At 38.6% G+C, this 12,780-nt stretch overlaps 1 protein-coding gene across 1 annotated transcript in view; it reads right to left on the bottom strand.

The window, feature by feature from the left end:
* PIEZO2 (piezo type mechanosensitive ion channel component 2) overlaps positions 1–12,780 on the bottom strand; it is a gene marked incomplete in the record, with an annotated part of 436,326 nt that overhangs the window by 121,134 nt on the left and 302,412 nt on the right. The window contains 2 exon segments of the mRNA XM_034762599.1: positions 955–1,074; positions 8,067–8,229. Of these exon segments, the coding sequence (XP_034618490.1) occupies positions 955–1,074; positions 8,067–8,229 (283 nt within the window).

The following is a 12,780-nucleotide window of genomic DNA, read 5'->3' as shown; positions in this document are numbered from 1 at the left end:
ACTTCATCCTGTTTAACTCAGACCATTTCTCCAATTTATCCAGATCATTTTGAATTATGACCCTGTCCTCCAAAGCAGTTGCAATCCCTCCCAGTTTGGTATCATCCGCAAACTTAATAAGCGTACTAGTACTAGGAGTACTAAAGTTACTACTGCAATTGTTGGGGATATAGGAATATAACAATCTCTTTGTTGTTATAGTTCAGTGTCCAGTTCACTCAGAGCAGTTTTTATTATTAATTATTATTACTACTACTACTGTTATTGTTACTTCCATCACAGTATTCTTGGGGATTGGAAATGTTAATTTAAGGCTCACCCTAATACTTTTGGAGCCAAAATCTGTGGGCAGCTGACCATATGAGAATTCCTCTAGTGGGCAGGGAGAAGGGGACTCTTTGTTGCTGTGAAGCTGGTGGAGTTGGCTCCTACACCAACTACCCTCCTCGTTCTGGCATCGGGGTGTACAGGGAAGAAAAGGAACATGTTGGTGGCAGGCTGGGTTGTGTTGCAGGAGGGCGAAGGCAACTTGGCCTCACCAATTAGGGAGCCTAGTCAGCTGTCATAAGGTAGATCAGCCTTTATTGCAGGTATCTGGCTCCCGGACAGCACTCCCTACTCTCCTGTCCAAAGGGTTGCCCAGTGCAGGAGAGACTCTAATCCTGGATCTTTTTGTTTTGGAAGCTGGAAACACAGGAAACATTCTGCTTTCACTTCCTAGCATGGTCTCTTGTTTTTCTTCTTCTAAGTTTTACAAAATAATAACATTCCTTTCCCTACCTTTCCCCAAAGTCTTGGTGTCAAGCCAATTACATAATCACTCACACATTTTTACTTGGAACTTACACTACTATGTCCCTAAATAGTAATACATTACTTTACAAAGTTACCACAATAAAATGAATTGCACGTTTGAAACATTTTGACGTAGGGAACCCTTTCCCCAGGTCTTACTTTTCTCTCATCAGTTGTGTAGTGGCTTGCATACCACAAACTTCGTCTCCTTGAGGTCGGGTTGCAGTCTGTTTCTTTGTCTTCTTCACTGATACCAGATTTCTCGTCATCATCCATCTCCTGAACAATGGGAATGGCAGGGATAGTTGTAATTCTTAAATAGTGATTTTCTAAGAGTAACACTGTGGTACCCAGATGCTGTTTTTCCTCTAAATTATATACCTTGAAATATCTTCTAGTGTTTAATGTACTGTATCTATGATGGATGTGTTATTAGTATGACATTTTCAGAAAATGATGACAGAGCTATTCTATAATTACTAAACCCATCAATATCAAGATGTTTCCTGATTCCTACAGGATACCATAAGTAACCAGACATCCACATCCTGCTTTATAGTATAAACCAAACCATAAAGTATAATGCAGATATGTAATCATTTTAAAGCTAGATTTACTGAAATTAAAACTCTCTGTTTGTCTATTTGAATGTGGGGACAGCATTGTCTTGCTATACTGAGAAGTAAATTAAATGAAAAAAATATTTTCTGGGCATATGTAATACGTATTCAAAGACTACAGAATAACACACTAATCCTGTTCCTGATGTATGGTAACACAGTAAATGGATCAGGACACTGAACTGATTCAGAACATCTACAAGCCACATCTTGAACAATTATGGAATCACATGCCCAATGGGAAGTTTCTTCCAATCCCCTACCTCTTAGTAGTTAGGTTTTAATCTCACTGTGAATAACAAAACTGAGGATTTTTAGGATAGAGTGTACATGGTCTAAAGGGGGTTATCCCGTGAGGAAAAGCACTCTACTAACAAACATTTGAGTCTAACAAACAGGAAGCATTAGAGTCTGATACTGCATTGCTGGTGCACTAACATCATAGTTACCTTAAATCATACTTCATCTCTATGTAATTTCTATCAGCCCGGGCTAAATAGCAGGCAGTTTAGAGAGTTGATTACACATAAGTATTAAGCCAAATTCTGATGTCATTTATACTGCTGTAAGGCCCCAATTCAGAAAATCAATCCCTATTTAACAAAGCATTTAAGCACATGCTTAACTTCAAACACATGCTAAGGTCCCACTGGCCTGAATGGGACTTAAACATGTGTTCAAGTGCTTTACTAAATTGCAACCAAAATCCAGCGTATCTATTGACTTCCGTGCTCAGGGTTTACACTGATGTAAATTAGAACAGATTTTGATCTAGTCAAGTAATTTTCATATTTTTTTCCCCACTTTCAATGGTCTGATTCAACAGGGGGAAACATGATTTTTTCTGCACATTTTATTCTTTCCATTTAGTAGATACATTTTATTTCTTTGTTTCAAATGACGCCTGAATTAAATTGACTTTTGATTTACTCCCCCCTCTTTAAAAAAAAAAAAAAAAAAAAAAGAAGGACAGTATCATAACCAATGTCCAGTCAGCTCCAGGAACAATGTTTGTCAGTTTATTTGAGCTCCATCTGCTGACTCTATCGAAACAGCACAAAATGTTACTTTTGTCTTCTTCCTCAGGCCAAGATTTTCAAAACCAAGACTCTGAAGCTGGGCTTTAATGGGGGTTGTGAGGTTCTCTGCCCTTTTATATATCAGCCCACTTATTCTGAAGTCTAACCCATGAAATAGAGCTGAGATTTACAAAGCTGCCCTTGGGAGAAGGGTGCCTAAATAATCCAGGTGGATTTGAAAAACCCACTCTACAAACCTCATATTAAGCTCCTCTTTTTAAAAAGCTCAGCCTAAATAAGCAGTATGTATTAATTTATTTTTACTTCTCAAAAGCATAGCAGCACATTTCACATATGTATGTATATTTATATTTAGAATCTAGAGGATATTTCAAACCAAATTTTAACAAATGTAAAATAAACTAATTATAAGGCTTAAATTTGCCATGCCACTTTCATGTATTGAAAGTTTTCAGATAAAAGTGTCCCACAACAAAACATTTACCAGCAACATTTAGTTTGGCATCGATTTGACCAAACAAACACTAAGTGTACTGAGGTATTGAGATAATGATTTTAAATGATACAAACTTCAGATGGTGATGGGTGAGGGTGGGAAATTGTGTCTTGTTTAATCTATTTCAAGGATGAGGAAACAGAGGTAAAGCAGATCATTATCTAGCAGACAATCTCAAAATTCTAGGCTGCCTTTGGCTTGTCCAACACTTCCAGTTCTCCCACCATACAAGCAACTATGATGGTTGAGTGCACAGCTCCAGGAGAGTTTAGGAGTAGCACTAACAATGTTCTCTCAACCTCCACCTTCCCCACCAGACTAACTCAAACAACATTGCAAATAGTAGAGGCCTGGTTCTCTTCTCACACAAGCTTCACAGTAAAGTTATTCCTGATTTACATCAAAGTGAGCAAGTGAAGAATCAGGCCCTAGATTCATATTTTAAATATTATCCAGGGAACCTCTGGACAAACTGATTCCTGATATAACTTCACTGAAGTCACCAGAGATAAATTGGCTCTTCTTGTTTTATTAAATTATTGCAGGACTCAAGGGCCCAAACATGAGGTCTCATAGACTCATAGACATTAAGGTCAGAAGGGACCATTATGATCATCTGGTCTGACCCCCTGCATGCTGCAGGCCGCAAGACCCTTCCCTGTACTCTACCGTTGAAGTCCCCAGTCCTGTGTTTTAGTGATTTCAATCGGCTGAGACCCTCCTGCTAGTGATCCCTGCCCCATGCTGCGGAGGAAGGCGAAAAACCTCCAGAGGCTCGGCCAATCTACCCTGGAGGAAAATTCCTTCCCGACCCCAAATATGGCGATCAGTAATACCCCGAGCATATAGGCAAGAGTCTCTAGCCTGACCCGTGTTGGCCATTATGTTGTTCATGTACCATTGCTTGGTTTTCCTTGGCTACTATGTTTTATCATTAAACCATTCCCTCCATAAACTTATCCAACTTAATCTTAAAACCAGACAGGTCCGTTGCCCCTACCGTTTCCCTCGGAAGGCCGTTCCAATATTTCACCCCTCTGATGGTCAGAAACCTTCGTCTAATTTCTAGCCTAAACTTTCCCCCGGCCAGTTTGTATCCATTCGTTCTCGTGTCCACATTAGTACTAAACTGGAATAATTCCTCTCCCTCCCTTGTATTAACCCCTCTGATATATTTAAAGATAGCAATCATATCCCCCCTCAGCCTTCGCTTTGTCAGACTAAACAACCCAAGCTCCTCTAATCTCTTTTCATACGACAGGTTTTCCATTCCTCTGATCATCTTAGTCGCCCTTCTCTGCACCCGTTCCAGTTTGAGTTCATCTTTTTTAAACATTGGAGACCAGAACTGCACACAGTACTCCAAATGAGGTCTCACCAGCGCCTTATACAACGGAAGCAGGACCTCCCTATCTCTACTAGATATACCTCGCCTAATACATCCCAAGACCGCATTGGCTTTTTTCACCGCCACGTCACATTGCCGACTCATAGTCATCCTGCGGTCCACAAGGACCCCTAGGTCCTTCTCCTCTTCCGTTACTTCTAACCAATGCGTCCCCATCTTGTAACTAAAATTGTTATTATTCGTCCCCAAGTGCATAACCTTACACTTTTTACTATTAAATTTCATCCTATTTCTAATACTCCAATTCACAAGCTCATTCAAGTCTCCCTGCAGAGTATCCCTATCCTCCTCCGAGTTTGCAACTCCTCCCACCTTCGTATCATCCGCAAACTTTATCAGACCACTCTTGCAATCTGTCCCGAGGTCAGTTATAAATAGATTAAATAAGATGGGTCCCAAAACCGAACCTTGAGGCACTCCACTAGTAACCTCCCTCCAACCCGACAATTCACCCTTTAATACGACCCGCTGCATTCTCCCCATTAACCAATTCCCTATCCACCTCTGGATTTTCATATCGATCCCCATGTTTTTCATTTTAACCAATAGTTCCTCATGGGGTACTGTATCAAACGCTTTACTGAAATCCAGGTAAATTAGGTCCACCGCATTTCCCTTATCTAATAAGTCCGTTACTTTCTCAAAGAAGGAGATCAGATTCGTTTGGCACGATCTGCCCTTCGTAAAACCATGCTGTAATTTATCGCATTTGCCATTAACTTCAAGGTCCTCAACTAGTTTCTCTTTCAGAATCTTCTCCAGCACCTTGCACACTACTGATGTTAAACTAACAGGCCTATAGTTACCCGGGTCACTTTTTTTCCCTTTCTTGAAAATAGGAACCACATTGGCTATTCTCCAGTCTAACGGGACTACCCCCGAGTTTACAGATTCATTAAATATAGTCGCTAATGGGCCTGCTATTTCCCGCGCCAATTCCTTCAATATTCTCGGATGAAGATCGTCCGGTCCACCCGACTTAGTCCCATTAAGGCGTTCTAGTTTTGTTTCTACCTCGGATGCAGTAATCCCCCATCCCGTATGCCCCTCTGTAACGGTGCTAGTATCCCTAATACCTTCATTGGCCTCATTAAACACCGATGCAAAATATTCATTGAGATATTGCGCCATGCCTAGATTATCTTTAATCTCCTCTCCGGCTATAGTCTTCAGCGGTCCCACTTCTTCTTTCTTTGCTTTCTTCCTATTTATATGGCTGTAAAACCTATTACTATTACTCAAGCAAACTTCCAAACAATTTTAATGGGAATTTTTCCTGAGTAAAGACTGAAGGTGAAATTCACCTCTGCGTAGAAGTAGCACAATCATGCACCATTTAAAATCCCACTTATACTCCTTTTTGAGCACTTTTTCTCACCCTGAAAACTCAGGACCCAAACGTGGGCATAATTCCTTGAGCATTAGATTCATAGACTTTAAGGTCAGAAGGAACCATTATGATCTTCTAGTCTGACCTCCTGCACAACGCAGGCCACAGAATCTAACCCACCCACTCCTGTAACAAACCCCTGACCTACGTCTGAGCTATTGAAGTCCTCAACTTGTGGTTTAAAGACTTCAAGGTGCAGAGAATCCTCCAGCAAGTGACCAGTGCCCCATGCTGCAGAGGAAGGCGAACCCTTCTCCTCCAGATCTGCCCTGGAGGAAAATTCCTTTCTGACCCCAAATATGGCGATCAGCTAAACCCTGAGCATGTGGGCAAGACTCACCAGCCAGACACCCAGGAAAGAATTCTCTGTAGTAACTCAGATCCCCCCCCCCTCTAGTGTCCCATCACAGGCCATTGGGCATATTTACCGCTATTATTCTGAAGCTGCATTGTACAGAATAGAGAAATATCATCTGCTCTCAGATTGACCCCTTCAGCAAATTTATCATTTTTGCTTTCTGAACTTGGTTAATAATGTAGAGGAGGTAAAGATAAGATCCTCACTACTATGCTGCTTTGACATTGTTTCAAATAGTAAAAGCAGAAGACACAGACAGCTACAATAAAAGACAAGGACCAAATTCAGGTCTCCATTAAAGTAGCATAAATCCAGAGTAACTTTATTGACTGCAATGGAATTACGGTGGATTTAGACTGGTGTAACTGAGAACAGAATTTGGTCTAAAATCTTCTAAGACAAAACAAGTAAAAAGAAAAATCAATTCCTGATCTATGGCACAATCAAAGGAGAAAAACCATACATAGTGAAATAGTCTATAAAACTGCTAAGATTTAGAAACCTTTATGGAGAGATGTTGTAACAGTGTATCTTCTGCATCAAAAAAGAAGCCATAGTACAAAGACAGCATTTATCTTACAATGTTTTCATATTTTGATATTTTCCCTTTATAAAAGTTAACTTTTGAAGACATCCCCACCAGCTTCCTATCCTCCTAAAAATGTCTGACTCTTAATAAAGAGGCACAAGGCGAGTGAGGTAATAAATGAATGAAGACATTAATATTTCACAAGGATTCAACTGAAATTTAGACTCTTCACAGCTTTAGTGCTGTGTACCTGTACTACTATGTTCAGCATTACCAAACCCAACTACAAAAATCGTGAGTCAGACCTCCACAAATCATTCCATTTTTAAAAATAATGAAATTTGGGCTCATTTTATTTTCCTTTTGTTTTCTGAGTCTTCAGGGTGCCTTTGTAATCAGGTTCCATGCTTTTCTCCACAACCATAAGATCGAAGAACTTTACTTTTTAAAAAAATGGAAGGTGAGATGTTCACATAATCACATGAATTCTGGACTTGGGGCTTTAAGAAAAACACCAAATATTGCTAGACTCATGATAAAATTGCAAGATTAGGCAAAACTACGTATGTTTTAGAGTATCCTGCACCAGAGTGCAGCTGATATTTTGGTTTTTGGGCAATGAGCCCTTGAGGCTGCTTTTAAATTTTCATTCTCTATTGCCTTTGGTATGGGGAAATTTTCAAGGCTGTGTAAAGACCGTGAAACACAGAGGAAGATTGCTCGCCAGTAACTCCTGTGTGCTGCACTTACTACTCATTTTGCTGTGACTTTATGGTGCTTTGCACTATGAGAAGAAAAAAAAAAAAAAACCCTACCTACCATAGACAATATTCACAGACTTCCACAATTCAAAAGTAAGTTAAGAGCTGATCTACACTAATGCTCTGAGACGATCTAAGTTACGCTAGTTCAGTTACGCAAATTATGTAACTGAAGTCAACGTAACTTAGGTTGACTTACATCAGTGTCTACATCGTGCTACGTTGACATGAGACGATTTCCCATCGACATAGCTTCTGGCTCTCGGGGAGGCGGAGTACACAAGTTGATATGAGAGCACTCTCCCATCAATTTAGCGTGTCTTTACCAGACCCACTAAATCAACACCGCTGCATTGATCACAGCAGTGCTGCTTTAGCTGGTAGTGTAGACATGACCTAAGTCTTTGATCCCATAGGCCTTAATCACATAAGTAGTCCCATTGACTTTAAGAGGACTACCTATGTAAGAGCTGGAGGGACTTATCAGAAAGAGTGTATTTAAGACAGCAGCTTGGAAATGGCTGCTTCACATAAAAATTTCGTTCTACTGTTTGCAAATGCCAGTAACAATCTGAGAATCTTACAGTCATTAGTGAGCGTTAGAAAAAGTCTACTCTGGCAGCTTCATTCTCTTCATAAAGTGGGAAGAAAAAAATATATTATCCTTACAACGGGCTCTTGTAGCCAAAGGCGAATAAGAGTTGCCAGGGTGTAGTACATCATCAGCAGTAATATGGGATTGGCATGGTGATACCAGAGTAGGTCTTGGTTTGCTATGATCTTCCAGGTGCTTGAGCAATTGGTTTGAATTACTGAAGTGACACCAAATAACCTGTTCAAAAAGAGTAAGAAAAAAATTTAGAGAACAAATATTTAATTTTAAAATGTTTTAGAAGTGCAATTAATAGATACATTATTATCTATCTTAATTTTGTTTAATTTTTTCTACTTCTGAAACATTGGCTTTAATACAGTTTGATTTGATTAACATTTTATTTATTTAAAGTGTCAACTGAAATGCTGGTCAAAGTCAACGTTTTCATTTCACAACATTTAGTGAGTACAAAAAAGGGAGGGTTTTTAAAAATAAATTAAATAAATAAATATATGGAGATATACCTATCTCATAGAACTGGAAGGGAACCTGAAAGGTCATCAAGTCCAGCCCCCTGCCTTCATTAGCGGGACCAAGTACTGATTTTGCCCCAGATCCCTAAGTGGCCCCCTCAAGGACTGAACCCACAACCTTGGGTTTAGCAGGCCAATGCTCCCCCCAGACAGAAAATAAGGACATTATGTCTTTGCACCTCTCCATTCCAATGAAAAAACTACCTTGGACCTGACCCTTGTCGACCCAGGCCTGAAGAAAAGGAAAAAGAAAACTTCATGGCAAATCTGCATGTCACATCATGGTAGCCACTGCCACTCCCTCTGGGTCCAACCTTTAACATTTAGTAAGTTACGATTCATAACAAATTAGTAAATTGTCCCACATCATCATTCTAGTCACTTTGTCCAGGATAGAGTTGGAGATCAACTCTCCTCAGTAATATCTACGGAGGCTTCAGAACTTGGAGTTTTAATGCACTGTCCTAAAAACCTAGGCCCCAATCCCCCAACACTTACATATATATGGGTAATTTTACACAAATGAATAGTCCATCTGAATTCAAAACTGTTCTAGATGGAAAGCGAAGCCATTCAAGAAACAAATTTTAGAGGGGGGCACAAGAAAAGTTATTTGTGAAATTACTTGTGAAAAATAACATAGGTGAAGTTTTCCACAAAGAAAACATGAGGCATCTCAGAGAAGGATTTTTAAATTATTATTTTGCTTTGGCCTGGACCTCACAAAAATTTCTGGCTGGTAAGAATGGCTTTCTGCAGATTGAAAATTATTTCAAACAAGAAAACTGCTGTATTTTCTACAATTAAAATGTAAAGCAAGATGCTAGAAATTTCACACCAAAACTGGTGAAAAGTCCATAATGAATCTAGTCCCTACAGTTTAAAATATTTTTGCAGAGTTCTAAAGCAGGGTTATTAAAGTCTTCACCATGATTTATCACTATTTAACTAAAGCTTAACTAAAGATGGCAAAGCAACGATTTCTAGACTTAAGCAGTGATCTCTATTCACCTAAGTACACTGTATTTTTTAATGTCTAATTAGGCAGTTAGGCATGCCAGATAATGACTTTCTGTAGGATTATTGCATACCTCACCTTCTGACTTCAACCAACCGACACAATAATCCCACAGAAACGTACTGCCTGGTGTGTGTCTTTTTGAGGTTATGAAAGGAAGAGAATTAAAAAGGGGAGATTCATACCTTTTCATTTACTAGAAATTAGCAATATGGGTGTAACAGCATCAATCACTAATCAGAAATCTCTAAATCTGATATTCTAACACATTCTATTAAACAATTTCCTTAGTGGTCGCTTCTCATTCTGAGCGCTAACATGAGCCAGAGGCTATAAACTTTAAGACATTTTACAGTTTTTGGGTGGACCCACTGCTTGGAAAAGTAAAAGAGAATTCTGCATACAAAATAAAATGCTGTAACTATAGAGGAGCCTGAGCGGCCAGGTTTGGATATGGCCCAGAATCAAATTTCCTCTGAGTTCAAGCACATTTGGACCTGGTGATTTGGTTCAGGTCTATCTAACTGCAACATATGCTAAACTGTGTTATGTTAATATTTCTACTATCATAGTAGAACATCCTCTGTTGCCTTCTGCCTGATCTCTCAACCAACTTGCATCTCTTCTCTCTTACTGATCAGATACATCCAGCTCCCACCATTCTATCTTTCTCCTTTATTTTATGCTACATTCTTCTCTCTACTATTTTAAAATTTTATTTGTAAGTACAGCATTGAATCACACCAACTCTGTTTCACAACTGTATCATTGTTTCAGGTCATTATCCAACTCTCACTGAAGTCAATAAGAACCTTTAGTTTATACTAAAATCAGGAAAAGAAAAGATGTTACTGTAGGTCATCTACTTTATCTCTCTGCCAGTGTAGAAATGATTCCTACAATATATATATTCTACTGCTTTGTACAAAATCTACAGGGGGGGAGGGATAGCTCAGTGGTTTGAGCATTGGCCTGCTAAACCCAGGGTTGTGAGTTCAGTCCTTGAGGGGGCCACTTGGGAATCTGGGGCAAAATCAGTACTTGGTCCTGCTAGTGAAGGCAGGGGGCTGGACTTGATGACCTTTCAAGGTCCCTTCCAGTTCTAGGAGATGGGATATCTCCATTGTTTTTTTTTTTTTTTACAGTAATTTTAAAGTTTCTAGATTTAAGTCTTCATTTAACCTCCCTTGGAAGACTACTACACATTCTACATGGTTTTACTGTTCAGAAGATTTTCTTGTTATTCAGCATAAATACAGTATTCTTTGTTTTATTTTCATTCCCATTTTGTACCATACTAATTAATTCAAGTCCCTTCTAGCTGTTTATTCCTATTAAATACTTGTAGATCATTACAGTGTGCCCCACTTAGTTGTCACATAGCTATGCAATACCTATTTAGCTCTTTTAACCTTCTCATAATTCAGTACCTCTAGATTGATCATTCTTTATCTTCTCTGAAGTCACCCATATGTTTCAGCATTCTTCCAGTACAAAGGTACTCAACACAATATTCACTATGTGCCTGATCCAAAGTATAGTCAAGTCAAATGGAAATATTTTCATTCATTTAATGGGCTTTGTACCAAAATGCCTCTCATGCAGCATTTGTGCCTGGCCATTAACTTCAATTTGAATCGTGGGTGCACAGAATCACTAAAGATCAGACCTTAAAACCTTTTAGTTATTCAAAGCTTTTAAATACATAACAAATATTCTAGGATGATTTCCATAATACGAAGTTGCATGAGAAGTGATATATGACATATCATGCTTCATTCTAGATATTTTGATGTCAGAAACATGTCACAAAATCAGCCCAACTGAGGATCAGCTACATTTTGAGCTTGGTTCTGACCTTAGTAGATGTCTTTTCCAACATACATAGCATATACCATAAGTAAAGGGAAAAGAGGAAATAAAATGCAAAACTTGACAAGCATGTAGCTTGTTCAGTCTGGACACCGGAAAAACATCTGGAGAAACCCATCTACTACTGTATACTCTTTGCTTAAAAAAAATCATATTTAGCTCCTTGTTAAACAAATGATTTTCCAGGTACAACACAGTGAGCCATTTCATTTGTGCATAGAGGCAGAAGTTGTATTTTTCAAAGTACAATTTAGTATTCCAAAAACATATTTTATAGAAATCAGTGAATTCACAGAGAGGCAATGATCCAAGAAGTGTTTTAAATTATGAAGGCCAGGAGGAACTTTATTACTCTGCTGAGGAACATTAGGAAACAGCTCACTTAAAAATAGCTTTTAAAACAAAGGTAACAGGTGGTTGTCCCATTGCTGCTTTTCAAGCCCATTTTCCCAGCAAAAGCTTCCTACTGAATCTGTGAAGTATCCATTTGGTGGATGTACTCTGAACTTCCAAGACTCTTTCTGACCAATTTGCAAGCTGTGACTATGATAAATATTTAATAGAAATTTAGCAGCAAAATCACATTGACTTAGAGTGGAAATGTTGCTTTTAATTGAAAACCATGAAAAACTTTCTTTCTCACGATATTCGAAATTATGGAGTTGTTGAAGGGTCACACAGATATTGGCTGTACTCAGCTCACAGCTAACACGTGTCCAATTTACAGCAGTTTATTGGTACTTTAAGATGTTATTAGAATCAGTGCTATGTTATGGCTTTAAGTATCCACTGATTAATGGTTAAGCGAAATTAAATATACATTATCCACAAGCCTGCTGAGCAAATTATTTATGATCAGCTATTGCAATATATGCTACATACAGTCGTCATGAACTGGGGCATTTTTCATTTCAAAAACAGATTCACAGGTCCAGATTCTGGTCATGTTGATGTTATTAGCAATCTACCCATGGACTTCAATGGGACCGAGTCTTGCTCCATCAGTTTTTAAACCAAAAGGGCAATTATGATAATGTAATCTGACTCACTGTGTAAACCAAGTAATTCTTGCATTAAATCATAAATTGCAGTTGAATTCAAGTGTATACTTTAGAAAGACATCTAGTCTTGATTAACAGATTCCAAGTGATGGAAAATCTATCACATCACTTGGTTGGCTGTTCTAATGGCTAATTACCTTTATTGTTAAAATTTTGCACTTCATTTCCAGTTTGTATTTGTTTAGCTGCAACTTCCAGTAATTGGATCTTGTTATACCTTTCTTGGTTAGATTAAAGAGTCTGCTACGATAAGATACCTTTTCCTTGTGTAGGTAATTATAGATGTAATCAAGTCATCTCAATC

Source organism: Trachemys scripta, chromosome 2 (assembly GCF_013100865.1).
Source record: "Trachemys scripta elegans isolate TJP31775 chromosome 2, CAS_Tse_1.0, whole genome shotgun sequence".
Lineage (NCBI taxonomy): Eukaryota > Metazoa > Chordata > Testudines > Emydidae > Trachemys > Trachemys scripta.
The sequence above is the reverse complement of the archived record's forward strand: the minus strand, read 5'-3'. Positions and strand labels throughout refer to the sequence as shown.